The 21,559-nt window shown below is 47.3% G+C and overlaps 1 protein-coding gene across 4 annotated transcripts in view; it reads right to left on the bottom strand.

Annotated features, from left to right (window-relative positions):
- The window catches only part of cdk19 (cyclin dependent kinase 19), a 410,414-nt gene that overhangs the window by 257,068 nt on the left and 131,787 nt on the right, over positions 1-21,559 (bottom strand). For all 4 annotated transcript variants that reach the window (XM_070885689.1, XM_070885688.1, XM_070885690.1 and 1 more), the window contains one exon: positions 11,281-11,391. In XM_070885689.1, coding sequence (XP_070741790.1) covers positions 11,281-11,391 — 111 coding nt within the window. The remainder of the gene's footprint in view (positions 1-11,280; positions 11,392-21,559) is intronic.

Consider the following 21,559-nt stretch of genomic DNA (forward strand, 5'->3'; position numbering starts at 1 on the left):
AACTGCCTGTCCAACAATAACACCTGGAAAGATTACTGGTAGAGATGAAGCCATCACCTAAGTGCTACTGGTATTGATTCCATCTACATTTCTGGCTGCTCATTCAGGCCGAGCCTAGTGTTGTGTAAGCTCAGCATTCTGTTTTACCCTGAAATTAGCTTTCTACCCCATATCTGCTTTCTTACCAACACTGGCTTATCCATCTCCAGGTCATCACTTCCTCATAGCAGAACCTTACTCCTACCACTGCCGAAATCATCAACCGTGCCTACAATATGTTAGGATCAACTATTCAAATGGTATCTCCAACCTTCCTGTCTCAACCCTTCACAAACTTGAGCTAATTTATTTGCTTGACTCCTCTACACACGAAGTACCCGTATACCTCTGTCCTTGTTCAGTTAAATTAACTCCACAAGTCCCAGTTAATTGATTTCAAGATCCTTGTCCTCGTTTTCAAATCTCTATTTCTTATCCAATCTTATGGTAATATGTTCCCGCCATATATCCAGGCCAACATCTCCCATTCCTTTTCTGATATGCAATCGGAAAGATACCCACTACAAACAGGCATTAATAAATTCAAATAATAAATCGCAAATAAATTATTCTGACTTGAAGCAGCCAAAATATTTTACTCTCTATAGATCCATCAGTACCTTGCACCTGATCTCTATCTCACTTTTTGCAACCCCTCAACTGCCTCTTTATTGTCAGACTACCTATCCGACATTCAGTCCTGGATCAGTCAAAATTTCCTCCAATTAAACATTAGGAAGCCCAAAGCCATTGGGGGGGGGGGGGGCGGGGAGTTAAAATGTAAAAAATCTGAAACAGGAACCCAACCCGCCTTGAACCCGCCCACTTCTGGTTTTAAGGGAGACAGGACAAGAGGCGGGCAACCAATCCAATCCCAGGAGTCGAATTGTTCATTGAAATATTTTAAGGAGGCTGCGTGCCTCCACTTTAACAAGGTTTTGTAACCACAGTCGGTCCCCGGCAGGTAAAATGAGACGAGAAGGGCCGGATCCATCAGGTAAGTACATTTACAGCACTGCTTATGGGCCAGGAGGAGCAGGACTGTTTCCTCCAGGCCCAACAAGCTACCCACTAAATGCCCCCCTCATGTCCACGATCTCCGCCCGACATGCCCCCCCCCCCCCCCCAATTACTGACACGTACTCCTGCGATTGCCAATTCATCCCATCACAAATCCCCCCACGAGCGCCAACCTCCCCGTGATCATCGGCCCCATGATCACTGACTTCCCAATCACCAAAGCCCCCCACCCCCCCAACTTTCCCAACAATCTCTCCCTGAGCCCCCACTATCCGACCCCTCGCAATCATGCCCCAGCCCTCCAAACCACGCTGTACCCACCCCACCGTGATCTCTACCCCGAGCAGCACAAAACTTACACAGTTAAATCAGAGACTAGGGTCCTGAACTTAAAAGAAAGGTAACTTTGATGGTATGAGACATGAATGGGCTAGGATAGATTGGTGAATGATACTTAAAGGGTTGACGGTGGATAGGCAATGGCAAACATTTAAAATCACATGGATGAACTTCAACAATTGTACATCTCTGTCTGGCATAAAAATAAAACGGGGAACGTGGCCCAACTGTGGCTAACAAAGGAAATTGGGGATAGCGTTAAATCCAAGGAAGAGACATATAAATTGGCTAGAAAAAGCAGCAAACCTGAGGACTGGGAGAAATTTAGAATTCAGCAGAGGAGGACAAAGGGTTTAATTAGGAGAGAGAAATTAGAGTATGAGAGGAAGCTTGCAGGGAACATAAAAACTGACTGCAAAAGCTTTTATAGATATGTGAAGAGAAAAAGATTAGTGAAGACAAATGTAGGTCCCTTGCAGAATCAGGTGAATTTATAATGGGGAACAAAGAAATGGCAGACCAATTGAACAAATACTTTGGTTCTGTCTTCACTAAGGAAGACACAAATAACCTTCCGGAGATAATAGGGGACCGAGGGTCTAGCGAGAAGGAGGAACTGAGGGAAATCTTTATTAGTCAGGAAATTATGTTAGGGAAATTGATGGGATTGAAGGACGATAAATCCCCGGGGCCTGACAGTCTGCATCCCAGAGTACTTAAGGAAGTGGCCCTAGAAATAGTGGATGCATTGGTGGTCATTTTCCAACATTTTATTGACTCTGGATCAGAACCTATGGATTGGAGGGTAGCTAATGTAACACCACTTTTTTAAAAAGGAGGGAGAGAGAAAACGGGGAATTATAGACCGGTTAGCCTGATGTCGGTAGTGGGGAAAATGTTGGAATCAATTAACAAAGATGTAATAGCAGCGCATTTGGAAAGCAGTGACAGGATCAGTCCAAGTCAGCATGGATTTATGAATGTGAAATCATGCTTGACAAATCTTCTAGAATTTTTTGAGGATGTAACTAGTAGGCTGGACAAGGGAGAACCAGTGGATGTGGTATATTTGGACTTTCAAAAGGCTTTTGACAAGGTCCCACACAAGAGATTAGTGTGCAAAATTACGGCACATGGTATTGGGGGTAATGTATTGACATGGATAGAGAACTGGTTGGCAGACAGGAAGCAAAGAGTAGGAATAAACGGGTCCCTTTCAGAAGGCAGGCAGTGACTAGTAGGGTACCGCAAGGTTCAGTGCTGGGACCTCAGCTATTTACAATATACATTCATGATTTGGACAAAGGAATTGAATGTAATATCTCCAAGTTTGCAGATGACACTAAGCTGGGTGGCAGTGTGAGCTGTGAGGAGGATGCCAAAAAGCTGCAGGGTGACTTGAACCAGTTAGGTGAGTGGGCAAATGCATGGCAGATGCAGTATAATGTAGATAAATGTGAGGTTATCCACTTTGGTCGCAAAAACAGGAAGGCAGAATATTACCTGAATGGTGACAGATTAGGAAAAGGGGAGGTGCAACGAGCCCTGGGTGTCATGGTAACATCAGTCATTGAAAGTTGGCATCCAGGTACAGCAGGCGGTGAAGATGGCAAATGGCATGTTGGTCTTTATAGCGAGAGGATTTGAGTATTGGAGCAGGGAGGTCTTACTACAGTTTTACAGAGCCTTGGTGAGGCCACACTTTGAATATTGTATACCATTTTGGTCTCCTAATCTGAGGAAGGACATTCTTGCTATTGAGGAAGTGCAGCGAAGGTTCACCAGACTGATTCCCGGGATGGCAGGACTGACACATGAAGAAAGACTGGATCGGCTCGGCTTATATTCACTGGAATTTAGAAGAATGAGAGGGGACCTCATAGAAAAATATAAAATTCTGATGGGATTGGACAGGTTAGATGCAGGAAGAATGTTCCCGATGTTGGGGAAGTCCAGAACCAGGGGTCACATTCTAAGGATAAGGGGTAAGCCATTTAGGACAAAGATGAGGAGAAACTTCTTCACTCAAGAGAATTGTGAACCTGTGGAATTCTCTACCACAGAAAATTGTTGAGACCAGTTTGTTAGATATATTCAAAAGTCAGTTAGATGTGGCCCTTATGGCTAAAGGGATCAAAGGGTATGGAGAGAAAGCAGGAGTGAGGTACTGAAGTTGCATGATCAACCATGATCATATAGAATGGTGATGCAGGCTCAAAGGGCCGAATGGCCTATTTCTGCACCTATTTTCTATGTCTCTATGTTTCTATGATCCTGGGCTGTGGCCCCACCCGAAAGTGAGCCAAGCCTGTCAATCAGGCTGGCTTCCAGGTAGGGTACCTGTTAAAAACATGCTGGAAAGGTTGAACTCCAAGCTCTGCGCAAAACCCTATGCAAGGTTGGTGCCAAACTCCTTGATGCTCCTTAGCACTGCCCTCAGGCTTTCTAGCAGGCCTGCCAATGTACCAAGCATTTCATTGTGCAGTCATCAGCTTTCTTCTGTAGGCCGCCCCCATCGAAGTCCTCATTTGAGTCCTGTGCAGCAGAATTCGTGTGCGATCTTGCCCTCCGCTTGTGCCCAGTGTAGATCTCCATCTTACCCTCTAAGGTATGTGCCGAGCCAGTATCTGAGCTGGTGGGTACAAGTGTGAGATAGACTGACAGTGTTTCTTCATCATCAGTGTCTTCTTCCTCTTCTACCACTGCCTGCCCAGGTTGGAGTTCTCACGCATCTGAAAAGAGAAAGGCACATGGGTAGGGATGTGGGGAGGAGGGGGTCATGGGGGAAAAGCAAGAGATGCATGCTTACACCATGTGCAGCTTGTAAATCAGAAGTGAGTGTGGGATGAGGGGGGAAGTATCGGCCACCTCCTGAGATCCCCACCATTACAGAAGCCAGTCTTCAGCCAATCCGATTCACTCCACGTGATATCAAGAAGCTGCTGCGTGCACAGGATACAGCAAAGGCTATGGGCTCGGACAACATCCCGGCTGTCGTGCTGAAGTCGTGCTACAGAGCTAGCCGCCTCTCTAGCCAAGCTGTTCGAGTACAGCTACAAAACTGGCATCTAACCGACAATGTGGAAAACTGCGCAGGTATCTTCTTAGGCGGTCCCTCATGTCGAGGATGACTTGTTTCCACACCAAAAAGGGATGAGTTCACAGGTGTTTCAATGAAGGACGTGACATTCCCGGTCCCAAACTACATGTTGAAGGGTGGAAGATGCCTGTGCGTGGATTGTTTTAACACGTGATGGCCGTTGCATGCCAGCCACCACACAGGCTTGACAGAGCTAGGTTTTGGTGCAGTGGCAAGGATTAACCAAGATGACTGGGGACCAGCTCTGCTGCACGGACCTAGCACGCACACATATCGCAATGTGGGCTGGCCTGTGCGCCCCAGGGCCCTTGCCTCAGCTGGATCCCCGAACTCGAGCCTCTCCTGCAGCAGAGGAGTGGTGAGGTCGGGGCAAAGGAGCATCGAGAGATTTCAGAACGACATGCTCAGGTATGTCCAGTCCACAAAAAGCAGGACAGATGCAATCCGGCCAATTACTGCCCCATCAGTCTACTCTCAATCATCAGCAAAGTGATGGAAGGTGTCGTTGATAGTGCTTTCAAGTGGCACTTGTCAACAATGCTATCAAGTGGCACTTACTCACCAATAACCTGCTCACCAATGCTCAGTTTGGATTCTGCCAGGCCACTCAGCTTCAGACTTCATTATTGCCTTGGTCCAAACATAGACAAAAGAGCTGAATTCCAGGGTGATGTGCGAGTGACTGCCCTTGACATCAAAACAGCATTTGATTGAGTTTGGCATCAAGGAGCCCTAGTAAAATTGAAGCCAATGGGAATCAGGGGGAAAACTCTCTCCTGGCTGGAGTCAGCACAAAGGAAGATGGTTGTGGTGGTTGGAGATCAATCATCCCAGCCCAAGGACATCGCTGCAGGAGTTCCGAAGAGCAGTGTCCAAGGCCCAACCATCTTCAACTGCTTCATCAATGACCTTGCCCCGATCATAAGGTCAGAAGTGGGGATGTTTGCTGATGATTCCAGTGTTCAGTTCCATTTGCAACTCCTCAGAAAATGAAGCAATCCATGCCCGCAAGTAGCAAGACCTGGACAACATGAAGGCTTGAGCTGATAAATGGCAAGTAACATTTGTGCCACACAAGTGCCAGTCAATAACTATCTCCAATAAGCGAGAGTCTAACTGTTATGTATTTAACCCCTTGTAACCTGTATTACACTACCACCAGAGGGCCTACTTGTTGGAGTCCCAAGGGATCCCAGCATCCCTTGGGAGCACGGTACATAAGCAGGCTACCCACGAGGTATCTGCACTCTGGAGCCTTATTAAAGGAGCTAAGGTCACACTTGCTCATTGTACACAGTACTCGGTTTCATCCTTTATTATGAGTGTACCAATTGGCGACGAGGTAACGAAAAACCGCGCGAAAATGCAAAGAACAGTTGGCATCCTGGAGAAGTTTTCAGAAGGGGACGATTGGGAGGCCTTCGTGGAGACTCGACCAATACTTCGTAGCCAACGAGCTGGAAGGGGACGAGAACGCCAATAAATGAAGGGCGATCCTCCTAACTGTCTGTGGGGCAACAACCTATGGCCTCATGAAGAACCTCCTCGCTCCGGCAAAACCAATAGAGAATTCCTATGAAGAATTGTGTACGTTGGTCCGGGAGCACCTAAATCCTAAGGAAAGCGTTTCGATGGCGAGATATCGGTTCTACACGTGTCAACGATCGGAGGGCCAGGAAGTGGCGAGCTATGTCGCCGAACTAAGGTGCCTCGCAGGACATTGTGAGTTTGAGGGATTCCGAGAACAAATGTTTAGAGACTTTTTTGTATTAGGCATTGGCCATGAGACAATCCTTCGCAAACTGTTGACTATAGAAACTCCGAATCTAAGTAAAGCCATAACGATAGCCCAGGCATTTATGTCCACCAGCGACAACACCAAACAGATTTCGCAGAGTAAACAAGTTTCGGCCAGTACTGTGCATAAAGTAACGTTGGTTTCGAGCAGAAATATACATGGCAGAACGTACACGCCGGCTGCTGCTGACCGACCTCAGATGACCCAGAGTCCGCCATCAATCGTGAGGCAGTTAACACCATGCTGGCGTTGTGGAGGTGATCATCGGCCCCATTAGTGCCGCTTCAAGCACTATGTGTGCAACGGCTGCAGAACAATGGGACACCACCAGCGAATGTGCAGGCGAGCTGCAAGCCCTGCAAACCACCACGTTGCAGAGGAAGATCGATCCACTGTGGATCAGGCTGAATTGGAGACTCGTACCGAGGAGGCAGAAGTGTCCGGGGTACACAAATTCACTACAAAATGTCCACCAATAATGTTGAAAGTTTGACTGAATGGTATCCCAGTATCTATGGAACTGGACACAAGTGCGAGGCAGTCCATAATGAGTAAAAAGGCCTTCGACAGACTGTGGGGCAAAAAGGCACACAGGCCTAAGCTCAGCCCCATTCACACCAATCTAAGGACTTACACAAAGGAACTAATCCCTGTAATTGGCAGTGCAGAAGTCAAAGTCTCCTATGACGGAGCAGTACACGAACTCCTGCTGTGGATTGTGCCAGGGGATGGTCCCACATTGTTTGGCAGAAGCTGGCTGGGAAAAATCCACTGGAACTGGGACGACATCCGAGCGCTTTCGTCTGTCGACAACGCCTCATGTGCCCACGTTCTGAGCAAATTCCCATCGTTGTTCGAGCCAGGTATTGGAAGCTTCTCGGGGGCGAAAGTGCAGGTCCATTTGGTTCCCGGTACACGACCCATCCACCACAAGGCACGGGCGGTACCGTACATGATGCATGAGAAAGTGGAAATTGAGCTGGACAGGCTGCAGCGAGAAGGCATCATCGTGCCGATGGAATTCAACAAGTGGGCCAGTCCGATTGTCACGGTACTTAAAGAGGACGGTATGGTTACAATTTGTGGGGACTATAAAGTAACGATTAACCTTTTTTCGCTACAGGACCAATAGCCGTTACCCAAGGCAGACGATCTATTCGCGACCCTGGCTGGAGGGAAGACGTTCACCAAGCTGGACCTTACCTTGGCCTACTTGACGCAGGAGCTGGAGGAGTCTTCGAAAGGCCTCACCTGCATCAACACGCACAAAGGGCTGTTCATCTATAACCGGTGCCCGTTCGGGATTCGGTCGGCCGCGGCAAACTTCCAATGGAACATGGAGAGCCTGCTAAAGTCAGTTCCTCGCACCGTGGTTTTCCAGAACGACGTACTGGTTACAGATCAGGACACCACTGAGCACTTGAAGAATCTGGAAGAGGTTCTTAGTTGGTTGGATTGCGTGGGGCTCAGGTTGAAACGCTTGAAGTGTGTTTTCTGGCGCAGGAGGTCGAGTTCTTGGGAAGAAGAATCGCGGCAGACGGCATCAGACCCACCGACGCCAAGACAGAGGCCATCAAGAATGCGCCGAGACCACAGAACATGACGAAGCTGTGGTCGTTCCTGGGACTCTTTAACTATTTTGGTAATTTTCTACCTGGGTTAAGCACCCTGCTCGAACCCCTACATGCGCTACTGCGTAAGGGAGACGACTGGGCATGGGGGAATTCACAAGAGGCTGCCTTTAAGAAGGCCAGAAATCTGTTGTGTTCAAACAAACTGCTTGTCCTGTATAACCCTTGTAAAAGATTAGTGTTAGCTTGCGATGCGTCGTCATACGGAGTCGGGTGTGTGTGTTACAACAGGCTAATGAATTGAAGATCTTGCAACCGGTCGCTTATGCATCCAGGAGTTTGTCCAAGGCTGAAAGGGCCTACATCATGATTGAAAAAGAGGCTCTGGCGTGCATTTACGGGGAAAAAACAAATGCACCAGTATTTATTTGGCCTCAAGTTTGAGCTTGAAACTGACCACAAGCCGCTCTTATCGCTGTTCTCCGAGAGCAAAGGGAATAACACCAATGCCTCTGCCCGCATCCAAAGATGGGCGCTCACGCTGTTGGCATACAACTATGTAATCCGCCACAGAACGGGCACAGAGAACTGTGCACATGTTCTCAGTCGGTGGCCATTGCCCACCACCAGGGTGGAAATGGCACAGCCAGCGGACTTGTTCATGGTCATGAAGGCATTCGAGAACGAAAAGTCCCCTGTTATGGCCCGCCAGATCAGGAACTGGACCAGCCAAGATCCTTTACTGTCCTTGATAAAAAAAACCTGTGTCCTCCATGGGAGCTGTTCCAGTGTCCCAGCGGAGAAGCAGGAGGTGATTAACCCGTTCCACAGGCGCAAAGACGAAATGTCCCTGCAGGCAGACTGTCTGTTGTGGGGCATTTGTACAAGAAAGGCAGAGATACATTCATATGTGAACTGCACAGCACGCACCCAGGCATTGTAATGATGAAAGCCATAGCCAGATCCCATGTGTAGTGGCCTGGCATCGACTCAGATTTAGAGTCATGCGGCGCCAGTGTAACACTTGCTCTCAGCTGAGCAATGCACCCAGAGAGGCACCACTAAGTCTGTGGTCGTGCCCTCCAAACCCGTGGTCAAGGATCCACGTGGCGTATGCGGGCCCATTTCTAGACAAAATGTTTTTGCTTGTCGTGGACGCTTACTCAAAATGTATTGAATGTGCGATAATGTCTGTAAGCACGTCCACGGCCAGTATTGAAAGCCTACGAGCCATGTTTGCAACGCACGGCTTGCCTGATGTCCAAGTCAGCAACAATGGGCCGTGCTTCACCAGTGCTGAATTCAAGGAATTCATGACCCGCAATGGGATCAAACACGTCACATCTGCCCCGTTCAAGCCCGCATCCAACTGCCAGGCAGAACGGGTAGTTCAGACCATCAAGCAAAGCTTGAAACGTGTGTCGGAAGGCTCCCTGCAGACCCGGCTGTCCTGAGTGCTGCTCAGCTACTGCACCAGACCCCACTCACTCACTAGGGTTCCCCCAGCCAAGCTGCTCATGAAAAGGGCGCTAAAAAAAAGGTTCTCTCTTGTCCACCCAGATCTCCATGATCACGTGAATGGCAAGCGGCGTCAACAAAGTGTGTACCATGACCGCACAAATTTGTCACGCGATATTGAGATCAATGATCCTATGTTTGTGCTCAATTATGGGCATGGTCCCAAATGGCTCGCTGGCACAGTCACAGCCAAAGAGGGGAGTAGGGTGTTTCAGGTCAAATTGGCCAATGGACAAACGCACAGAAAACATTTGGACCAAATCAAATTGCGGTTCACCAACAGCTATGAACAACCAACTTTGACCCTCCAACACACACACAAGTGGCAACCGACATCATGGTTGACCACGGAGCCGAACTCACCATCTCCAGTAGCCCAGCAAGGCTGGCTGCCCAACAGCCCAGTGAAGAACTAACCAACTCACCTACACCCGCATTTGTACCGAGACAATCGACAAGGGAGCGAAAAGCCGCAGATCGTCGCACCTTGCAAATAAGTGTACTGTTGACTTCACGGGGGAGTGATGTTATGTATTTAACCCCTTGTAACCTGTATTACACTATCACCAGAGGGCCTACCTGTTGGAGTCCCAAGGGATCCCAGCATCCCTTGGAAGCACAATATAAGCAGGCCACTCACGAGGTACCTGCACTCTGAAGTCTTATTAAAGAAGCTAAGGTCACACTTGCTCATTGTACACAGTACTCGGTTTCATCCTTTATTATGAGCGTAGCACTAACCACCTCCCTTTGATATTCAATGGCATTACCATCGCCAAATCCCCCACCATCAACATCCTGGCGGTCACCATTGACCAAAAACCTAACAACAAGAGCAGGTCAGAGGCTGGGTATTCTGCGGCGAGTGTCTCACCTCCTGACTCCCCAAAACCTTTCCACCATCTACAAGGCACAAATTAGGAGTGTGATGGAATACTCTCCACTTGCCTGGATGAATGCAGCTCCAAGAACACTCAAGAAGTTCGACACTATCAAGTTCGACAAAGCAGCCTGCTTGATTAGCACCCCAGCCACCACCTTCAACATTCACTCCCTCCACCACCAATGCACCATGGCTGCAGTGTGAACCATCTGTCAGATGCACTGCAGCAACTTGTCACAGCTGCTTCGGCAGCACCTCCCAAACCCACAACCTCTCCCACCTAGAAGGACAAGGGCAGCAGGCGTATGGGAGCGTCATCACCTGCAAGTTCCCCTCCAAGTTACACAACATCCTGACTTCCTTCATTGTCGCTGGGCCAAAATCCTGGAACTCCCTCCCTAACAGCATTGCGGGAGTACCTTCACCATAAGAACTGAATCAGTTCAAGAAGGCAGCTCACCACTACCTTCTCAAGACAAATTAGGGATGGGCAATAAATGCTGGCCTTGCCAGCAATGCCCATATCCCGGAACGAATAAAAAAAAAAGAATCCTTGGTGGGGTGAGAAAGCTCATTCAAACTGAAAATCTGATCGTGGACAATTTATTCAATCGTCTTCAGCAATTTGCTTTATTGCTGTCAAAGAAAGTTCCTCCAAACATACCAGTTATGCCAAATGATTAAAATTCCTTTTTTCTTTGATTTTGTGTGGTTGTTGAAATGTACAGTACAACTAAGCAAAAGATCAAAATGAACAAGCATGTTTCTTTTTGTGTATGCTGCTTACATATATATGAAATTATTATGGATAGGTGGAAAAAGTATGCAGTAAGTTAATAAATATTTCCCATTGCCAAATCTTGAGTATATAAAAGCAAAACAGTAGTTGATTTGTGTGATAGTGGAGGGTGGAGCTGGAAGAGAACTGACCTACCCAGATTTCCACCTTTGTTGCATTCAATACAAAACAAAGAATTCCATGTGCTTGAGAGTCTAGTGACCAAGTTCTTACCCATAAATCATGTTCTGCATAATCAAACAGGAGCCAGACCTTTCTGTCGCTGTGTGAAAGAAACACCTTCTGCAAAGCAATCACGTTGGGATGCTTCAATTCTCGCAGCAACTGGCAAAGAAAAAGAGTGAAAAATAAATGGGTAACAATATTCAATCAATACAGAAAAGATAAAGGAGTGAAACTGGTCTTGGGTGATTACAGAAAACGGGCGATAGCAAAGGCTATCAATTCACTATTGCACATTTTGTGCTCGCCCCAAGGCTAATTTTAACCACACAGTACCTGCAAGTGTGTCATATAGCGATAGTTCAATCTATATGCTGTGATATATCGAAGAAAGAATGAGGCTTCAGTGGTTTACAATTATAAAACAATCTAAGACTTCTTAAAAAATTGGAATCGCAGGATGGACTTACTGCCATTTTGGGTGTCTGAAAATGTGTTAATTAAAAACTAAAAAGTTTACCACGTTAGCAACAAATACATTCTCTTTAAGTATATTTGTTCCACATTTGTGTGTATGGAAGTATGAAAGCACAGAGGTGATGGGTGAACTGGACTTGATGCGAGTTAGGACTTGGGCACCAGAGTTTTGGATGAGCTTGAGTTTACAGAGGGTAGAACGTGGAAGGCCAGCAGGAGAGCGTTGGAATAGTCAAGTCTAGCGGTAACAAAGGTGTGGATAAGGGTTTTAGCAGCAGATGAGCTGAGGCAACGACGGAGTCGGGAGAGATGTTAAGGAGGTGGAAGTAGGTGGTCTTGGTAATGGTGCGGATATGTGGTTGGAAGCACATCTCGGGGTCAAATACAACACCGAAGTTTCAAATGGTCTGGTTCAGACAGTTGCCAGGGAGATGGACATAGTCAGTGGCTAGGGAATGGAGTTTGTGGAAAATACTCTTGTCCAGCTTCATGTGTGACTTGAATAAGTTGCCAGAGGCTAACTGTATCTCATCATAAGAACATAAGAATTAGGAACAGGAGTAGGCCATTTAGCCCCTCGAGCCTGCTCCGCCATTCAATAAGATCATGGCTGATCTGGTCGTGGACTCAGCTCCACTTACCCGCCCTCTCCCCGTAACCCTTAATTCCCTTATTGGTTAAAAATCTATCTATCTGTGATTTGAATACATTGGGCAGAGAATTCCACAGATTCACAACCCTCTGGGAGAAGAAATTATTTCTCAACTCGGTTTTAAATTGGCTCCTCCGTATTTTGAGGCTGTGCCCCCTAGTTCTAGACTCCCCTACCAGTGGAAACAACCTCTCTGCCTCTATCTTGTCTATCCCTTTCATGATTTTAAATGTTTCTATAAGATCACCCCTCATCCTTCTGAACTCCAACGAGTAAAGACCCAGTCTACTCAATCTATCATCATAAGGTAACCCCCTCATCTCCGGAATCAGCCTAGTGAATCGTCTCTGTACCCCTTCCAAAGCTAGTATATCCTTCCTTAAGTAAGGTGACCAAAACTGCACGCAGTACTCCAGGTGCGGCCTTACCAATACCTTATACAGTTGCAGCAAGACTTCCCTGCTTTTGTACTCCATCCCTCTCGCAATGAAGGCCAACATTCCATTTGCCTTCCTGATTACCTGCCGCACTTGCAAACTAACCTTTTGGGATTCATGCACAAGGACCCCCAGGTCCCTCTGCACCACAGCATGTTGTAATTTCTCCCCATTCAAATAATATTCCCTTTTACTGTTTTTTTTCCCAAGGTGGATGACCTCACACTTTCCGACATTGTATTCCATCTGCCAAACCTTAGCCCATTCGCTTAACCTATCCAAATCTCCTTGCAGCCTCTACACAACCCGCTTTCCCACTAATCTTAGTGTCATCTGCAAATTTTGTTGCACTACACTCTGTCCCCTCTTCTAGGTCATCTATGTATATTGTAAACAGTTGTATATCATAAATGGGTACCTTTGGGTGAGCAAGGAAGTAAAGTGAAAACAAAAAGAAAATTGGAAAAATAATATACATACAGATTTAGAGTTTCACTAACGGTTAAGAAAGAAGATTTGTTTCTAAATAATAGACCATTTTGAAATAAAAATTATAGAAGGTCCTTACTGTGTTATAATGAGAACATCCATTTGAAAAACAGTCATATATTAGATTAGAAATAGGGCATTGTTCCCATTAAGTTTCTAATACTGTTTGTGTCCACATTAGCCACCAATCTAATCCCACTCTCCTGTTTACTCGCCAAACACTTTAACATTCCTGTTTCAAGTAATTATCTAATTCCCTTTTAAAAGCTCCATCTCCACACTCTAACAATCCTCTGTGTTAATTTGTTTCCCCAAACCTCCCCTTTTATTCTTTCAGTGATCATCTTTCATTTGTGCCCTCTCGCTACCAGCTTACCAACCAATGGAAACAACCCATCAGTAATTACTCAAATAGAAAGCTTCATAATCTTGAATAACTCTATCAGTCGTCTTCCATTAACCCCCACCCAGTCCCCCAACCCATTATTAAAGCAGCTCAGCACAAAATAGCCCTGTTAGTTTGTTTTCTTTTGAAAACTTCAGTGGAATTATTGTTAATGCAAACAAATGGGTAATGCTGAACTGGCACATGCACCATTGGAGCAGCTAGGAGTTATTTTGTCACTGTTGGGGCACACATAATTATTGTAAATGCAACCTTTACATTACATGTTTTCACTCTGCTGCATTGAAACGAGTGCTTGCAAGCATTCTCAATGGCTTATGCATGAATTTACCAAATTAGGGTGCGTTAAATGTAAACCATGGAAAGACAGCTATTAATTCTGTTGCTCCATGCCAATTACTCTATTCCACTGAGTGTAATAAAGGATTAAACACCACTGAGGATTAGACTGCTGGATAGAATGCAGCATGCAATCAACATGATCTGGCTCTGGAAAGGCATGCCACCTTGCTCAGTGATCACACAGCTGCATTGACAGTGTTCAGAGAGGAGATGTGCCCAGATCATTCCGCCTGTTTGACCTTTGGGGTATTGGGCTTTGTCAAGGGCGAAAGAAAATGGGAGGGACTTTCTTTCAACACTATATTTGGTTTCTATAATCATTACTATTTGTAAAAAATGTATACACAATTTAAACTTTGTTTCTTCTAAAACAAGCAGCTATAATATTACAATTGCATCAGATTAAACAGTTATAAATGCACATTTTGTAATTTTTTCTGAAGCTCAAGACATATTTCTGCTTTTCACTGATAATCACTAAAGCATATGTACCATACCAAACCATAAATAACCATAAGTATAGTGAAATACCCTTTACATGACTGTATTTCCATTTATGTAGGATTCTGTCTGTGCAGCCTAGTACAACATGTGCAGTAAAATGAAACCATGTATGGAAACCACACAGTAAGCAATTATCTCTGCTGGAACACCAATTGGAAATTATTCAGCAGCGTACTATATTTCAGACCCAACGGCAATAAGTACAGGATAACATATTGAAAGACAGTTATCATAAATCACAAAAGCCATGCTTTAGTAATTTAGGATTTTACCTGCACCTCGAGATATGACTGTCGTATAACATATACGGGATAAGCCTGTAGCACAAGGGATATAGGGCCCGAAATTGATGGCCTTACTGCCCACTGCCGCCAACTGCCGCTCACTGCCGCCGAAATTCCTCCTCGAGTTGTGCCCAGTACCACTTTCAATTTGAGCGGGCAGGACGGGAGAAACGCCGGGAACCGCACGCTGAAGTCAGCGGACGGCCAAGTGGCGGGAGTTGGCGCCAGAACGGGGGTGGACTGCTGGCTGGACGATGGTCTGTCCCTGACGATGAGTATGAAGATCTCAAAAAAGGTGAGTAAACATTTTCTAATTTTTTTCTTTCCAGGGACTTACCTAGATGGGTTCCCTGAAGGTCTCCGATGGGTTTTTTTTGGATGCTTTTCCTTTTCAGGTCTTCGTCCCTCCATGGGCCCGACTCCATCCTTGGCAGCACTTGGGCGGCAAGCGCCTTTGCCACCGAGATTAGGAGCTCCCTCCGGCTGCCGCCCAGATTGGCGGCACAAGTCCCTCTTTTGCCACCCGTCGACCTTTGAAGGAACCTTTTAATGAAAATTCCGCCCAAAGTACCGCCAGGTACCTCGGCGGCCATCAGCGGTCCTTTGGGTGACACCTGGCCGGGTGGGGGCCCATAAGACCTTGGGCTGGATTTTCGGGTTTTTGCGATTTTGCCCGTTTTTGAGCGCAAACCGTGGAGAAATATATTTTTTAGCGCTGGGTTAGCGTTAGAACATGCAACTTTTGCCAATTGGCGATGAGCGCTAGCGCTAACTCAGGCATTGCACAGCAGATATGGTGCACCGGAGCCGAAAGTTACGCCGTGGAAAAAAAAATTAGCCGTTCTGCGCATGCGCGAATTTATTTTTACAAAATCGGTCCTTCTGCGCATGCGCGATCCTTTGGAGCTGGGGGGGGATTTTATTTTTCTTCATCCCGCGCTTCTGGTTAGCTGTCTGATCGCAGGGAGCGCCCGCGTATGCGCAGTACACCCGAGACTGAATCAGCCATTTGAGTTTTGATTTCGACCATGGAACAGCACAGAGACATCGGGGAAGATAGGCTACGGGCCAGTAGGCTCACTATGGAGGTAAACAACGCACTGGTTACTGCTGTGGAAAGCAGATGAGGGGGGATCTACAGAGGAGGGGTGGAACTAGACCCCTCCCAGCAATATTTAGAAAAATCTGGGCGGAGTTTGCAGAGGAGGTCTCTTCCTCCGGAACTGTAGTAAAAACAGCGGACCAGTGTAGAAACAAATTTCATCATTATAGGCAGTCCCTCGAAATCAAGGAAGACTTGCTTCCTATCTAAAAGTGAGTTCTCAGGTTACTGTACAGTCCAATACGGGAATGTCTCTGTCACAGGTGAGATAGACAGTCGTTGGAGGAAAGGGTGGGTGGGGAGTCTGATTTGCCGCACACTCCTTCCGCTGCCTACGCTTGTTTTTTGCATGCTCTCGGCGACGAGACTCGAGGTGCTCAACGCCCTCCCAGATGCTCTTCCTCCACTTAGACCAGGGATTCCCAGGTGTCGTTGGGGATGTTGCACTTTATCAAGGAAGTTTTGAGGGTGTCCTTCAAATGTTTCCTCTGCCCACGTGGGGCTCGCTTGCTGTGTAAGAGTTCAGAGTAGAGCGCTTGCTTTGGGAGTTTTGTGTCAGGCATGCGGTCAATGTGGCCCGCCCAACGGAGCTGGTCGAGTGTGGTCAGTGCTTCGATGCTGGGGATGTTGGCCTAATCGAGAACACTGACGTGCTCAGAGACGTGGACCATATACAGCAGACACCTCAAATCACTGGAGAAATACCACCAATGATGTCTCCACAATATCCTGCAGAAACAAATTTAATGACCTTACGAGGTTCGTCAGAGTGAGCACCATTTTCATTTATGTACTCCTACAATACTGAAATTATAAATCTGAGACACTATTTGTTCTGATGCTGCTGCTGGGTCTCACCTCTCTGTCGGTCGACTCCTAAAATGCATGACACATAGGTAGGCTTAGTTTGGCATCCTATTTGCCATGAATGATCTTTACACATTATTAAGATTACTTTCTGAGATCTCATAAGATGTTTCCGCACTTTGATGTCCTCCTGATGAACCACGTGCAGCTTCCAAGGCAATTAAACAAAGGACCGTATTAAATTCACACAGTATGGTATGTGCTTTGGTGGCTATGTGTGTGTGCCACAAGAGCAGATGGATCCTCTAGTAAACATTCCCATTTTCATCTTCACAGGCAAAGAAGTCGCACAACAGGCATGAGCAGCTGCGCACAAGTGGTGGTCAGGCTCTCACCCTGCCACTCAAGCACGTGGAGGAGCAAATGGCAAGCCTCATCGGCGCCGATGGTTGGGCAACTGCCTGTGGGGGTGCTGACTCCCGACTGGAAAGTTCTGGTAAATCCTGCACACTCATTGGACAGGGTTGGGACAATGTGATGCAGTGTCTGTGGAGTAGGGTTGGGGCAATATGATGCAGTGTTTGTGGACTACATATAATGTAGCAGCAGTCCTTCAAATGAGCCTGTGTTATGTAATCTTCCTCATGTCACCCTGTCCCCTCCCCTGCTGCTAACCACTAGTCTGTTGCTTTCTACTTACAGATGAAGTCACAGGTGCTGCATGCCTCCTATGAACCCTCCACATCAGACCATCATGTGGAAGTGGGGGGGGGGGTTGGTGGAGGAGGAGGAGTAGGAGGAGGAGGAAGAGGAAGACACGATTGATGAGTGACTGCAGGGGGTGGGGGCCAGATGGACTCCACACCTCTTTTAGCACCGGGAAACATGTCGCCCGAGAATGACCAAACATTCTCGGGTTTTCACATATCCAAGGCTTCTGGGACTACTAGTGGCGTGCAGCAACACAGTTCTGGGATTAAATCCCATATGCTGTCTCTCCAGAGGGTGAGTTGGCAAAGTCGGTCTGCTGACAGACAGGCAGACGTCCAACTGGACTTGATGTCACTGTCGAGGGAGAGCGTCCAGTTCACCCGATAGCTCCTCAAAGTTCTAGGTAGGATTCCCGCGAGCATTGCGACACTCTCTGCGACCATTACGGAAGTAAGGTCGCAGATTGTCCGTGCGAGCTGCAAAACCCGCGAGGCTGTCAATGCACACGCGCTACTAATGGCCTCCACCAGTGTCACACCTAGACCCCCACCACCTGTGACTGGCGACGCCAAGCAAGAGGCTCATGAGTCAAGTTGATCCCCACATGGTTTCTCCAAGGTCTTTTCCCCCATATCAGCAGGATTCTGGCCACGTTGCTTCATGAATTGGTGCCACTTTGGGAAGGGGGAGCAGGCGAGGGAGGGGGCTAGGTGTAAGGGTAAGCGGGGGGGGGGGGGAACACCCGGTGCTAAAAGACTTTGGGATATGGGTTGTTGTGTTGTTCTTGTTGTTCGTCTTGTTGTTGTTCCTGTTGTTGTTATTGTTATTTTTAAGTTTTTAAAGTTTTCAATTTATGTTAATGTTTAAATTATAAAAGTTTTCAATGTTTATTAAAGTTTGTTTTAAGGTTTACAAAGTTGAAAAAATTTACATTTTTGATTAAAAAAAATCTGTTGTTTACCTTAACCATTCCTGTGTAGTGTCTCATTTGCTAATAAGAGGGGGAACAGTCAACATGGTGGGATAAAGTGGTCAGGCAATGGTCAAACGTTCACTCTTCAAGCAAAGTGTTTCAAATTATCAGTTGCTGACGTAAGGCTTTTACGGCGGCAAAATTTCTACGATGCCTCCCCTGTGGTTGTGGCATGGGTTCCTCGCCAGGCTCCTCTTCCTCGTCGGCCCCGCCCCACCCACTCCCCCCCCACCCCCCCCTCTCTTCTCAGGTGGTTCTGCAATCCCCATTGGCAATTCCTGTCCCCTCATGATGACCAAGTTGTGCAGCATGCAGCACACCACAATGAACTCAGAGACCTGCTGAGGATAGTATTGCAGACAGCCTCCAGACATCGGAAGCGCTGCTTGAGCATTCCAATTGTCCGTTCGACCATATTGCGTGCGGCTGCATGGCTCTCATTATAGTGATGCTCGGCTTCTGTCTGAGGATTCCGGAGGGGGGTCATGAGTCAGGTGGCGAGGCAGCATCCAGCCCTTGCCTTGTGGTTGATGCTGCAACAGGCCTGAGACACTGCCCTCACACAAGATGAAAGTATCATGGATGCTCCCTGGATATTGGCCATTGACTGCCATGATGCGCTGAGTATAGTCGCAGACGATCTGTACATTCATGAAGTGGACTCCCTTTCGGTTTTGGTAAACCTCTTGATTGCGTAAAGGTGCTCTCAGAGCGAAGTGCGGGCAGTCAATGGCACTCGTAACCTTAGGGAAGCCAGCAAATCGTCCAAAACCTACAGCATTCGCATTCTGGGCCTCCTTGGTCATTGGGAAGTTTATGAAGTCCATCCTGCGTGGGTACAGTGCAGTGGTCACCTGACGAATGCAGCGACGTGCAGCGTGCTGGGAGATGGAGAATATGTCCCCTGTTGATGCCTGAAAGGAGCCGGAGGCAGAGAAGGCAAGTGCCACATCATCTTGACCTCGACGGGCAGTGCATTCTTATTGCCGCTGGTAGGCTGTAGGTCTGTCTTTGACAAAGGCCTTTGACACTGTCAACCGCGAGGGTCTATGGAACATCCTCCTCCGTTTCGGATACCCCCAAAAGTTCGTCACTATCCTCCGCCTGCTCCACGATGACGTGCAGGCCGTGATCCTTACCAATGGATCCATCACAGACCCAATCCACGTCCGGACTGGGGTCAAACAGGGCTGCGTCATCGCCCCAACCCTATTCTCAATCTTCCTCGCCGACATGCTCCACCTCACAGTCAACAAGCTCCCCGCTGGAGTGGAACTAAACTACAGAACCAGTGGGAACCTGTTCAATCTTCGCCGTCTCCAGGACAGGTCCAAGACCACCCCAACCTCTGTCATCCAGTTACAGTACGCGGATGACGCCTGTGTCAGCGCATGTACAGAGGCTGAACTCCAGGACATAGTTGACGTATTTACCGAGGTGTATGAAAGTATAGGCCTTACGCTAAACATCCGTAAGACAAAGGTCCTCTACCAGCTTGTCCTCGCCGCACAGCACTGCCACCCAGTCATCAAGCTCCATGGCACGGCCCTGGACAACGTGGACCATCTCCCATATCTCGGGAGCCTCCTATCAACAAGAGCAGGCATTGACGACGAGATCCAACACTGCCTCCAGTGCGCCAGTGCAGCCTTCGGCCGTCTGAGCAAAAGAGTGTTTGAAGACCAGGCCCTCAAAACTGCCACCAAGCTCATGGTCTACAGGGCTGTAGTAATATCCACCCTCCTGTATGGCTCAGAGACATGGACCATGTACAGTAGACACTTCAAATCGCTGGAGAAATACCACCAACGATGTCTCCATAGGATCCTACAATTCCCCTAGGAGGACAGAAGCACCAACATTAGCATCCTTGACCAGGCCAACATCCCCAGCATTGAAGCACTGACCACACTCGATCAGCTCTGCTAAGCAGGCCACATAGTTTGCATGCCAAACACGGCAAACGAGCCAAAGGTGGGCAGCGGAAGTGATACAAGGACACCCTCAAAGCTTCCCTGATGAAGTGCGACATCCCCACTGACACCTGGGAGTCCCTGGCCAAAGACCGCCCTAAGTAGAGGAAGTGCATCCGGGAGGGCGCTGAGCACCTCGAGTCTCATCGCCGAAAGCATGCAGAAATCAAGCGCAGGCAGCGGAAAGAGCGTGCGGCAAACCTATCCCACCCACCCCTTCCCTCAACGATTATCTGTCTCACCTGTGACAGAGTCTGTGGTTCTTGTATTGGACTGTTCGTCCACCTAAGAGCTCATTTTAAGAGTGGAAGCAAGTCTTCCTCGATTCCGAGGGACTGCCTATGATGATGATGATGATGTAGGTCTGCTTTTATGAGCTGGCATATTTCTGTCAGCACTTTTTTTCGAAAGCGCAGCCTTCTAATGCACTGTGCCTCAGGTAGCTGCAGGTATGAGCGCTGTTCACTGTAAACTCGTTGGGGGTAAGGCCTCCTCCCCATACATCTGCAATCTCTTCGATTATGTTCAACATGATCAATAAGCCTTCTTGTAGCTCGACACCATATAAATATAGCAGCCAGGAATAATGGCTGACATAGTATAGCCCCCATCTTTTAAAATATCCTTAAATGTCCTTTGCAACACTTCACTATGAAAAATGCAGCCTTCTTCTCCCAATCCTTTGACAGCAATGGTCACTATATAATTGGCTTATGTCCCAAGACAATGACAGATGGTTTAATAAACCTTCTAGAAATTCCATACGTATGGACGATTAGTCAGAACAGGTTGCACCTGTCCGTCCCTTTCCCCACCCCTCCACTCACTTTCACTACATGAAGAAAATGGAACATTAAAAACTGGTGCAAATCATAAAGGTCTCAGGCTTAACCCACTTGCCTGCGTGAAGTTTGCTGATCTCAGCCAGGACAGTGGTGAGCCATTATTGGGTTTGAAGAAAATAGCCCAGTAATGCCAATGAAGTGAGCAACAATTGTTTGACAGAGTGATCCATAAACAAAAGAAAAAGTTTGCTCAGAACAGAAAATTTAACAGCATATCATTAGTCACCAAAGCAAGGTAAAAAGTGACATTATCTATTCCTTCCAAATGCCAAGGATATTCTCAGGTTTTGAGTTACAGAAAAAACGATCAGCACTGTAGTAAAGTTCT

This window comes from Pristiophorus japonicus, chromosome 7, assembly GCF_044704955.1.
Source record: "Pristiophorus japonicus isolate sPriJap1 chromosome 7, sPriJap1.hap1, whole genome shotgun sequence".
In the NCBI taxonomy this organism is placed as follows: Eukaryota; Metazoa; Chordata; class Chondrichthyes; family Pristiophoridae; genus Pristiophorus; species Pristiophorus japonicus.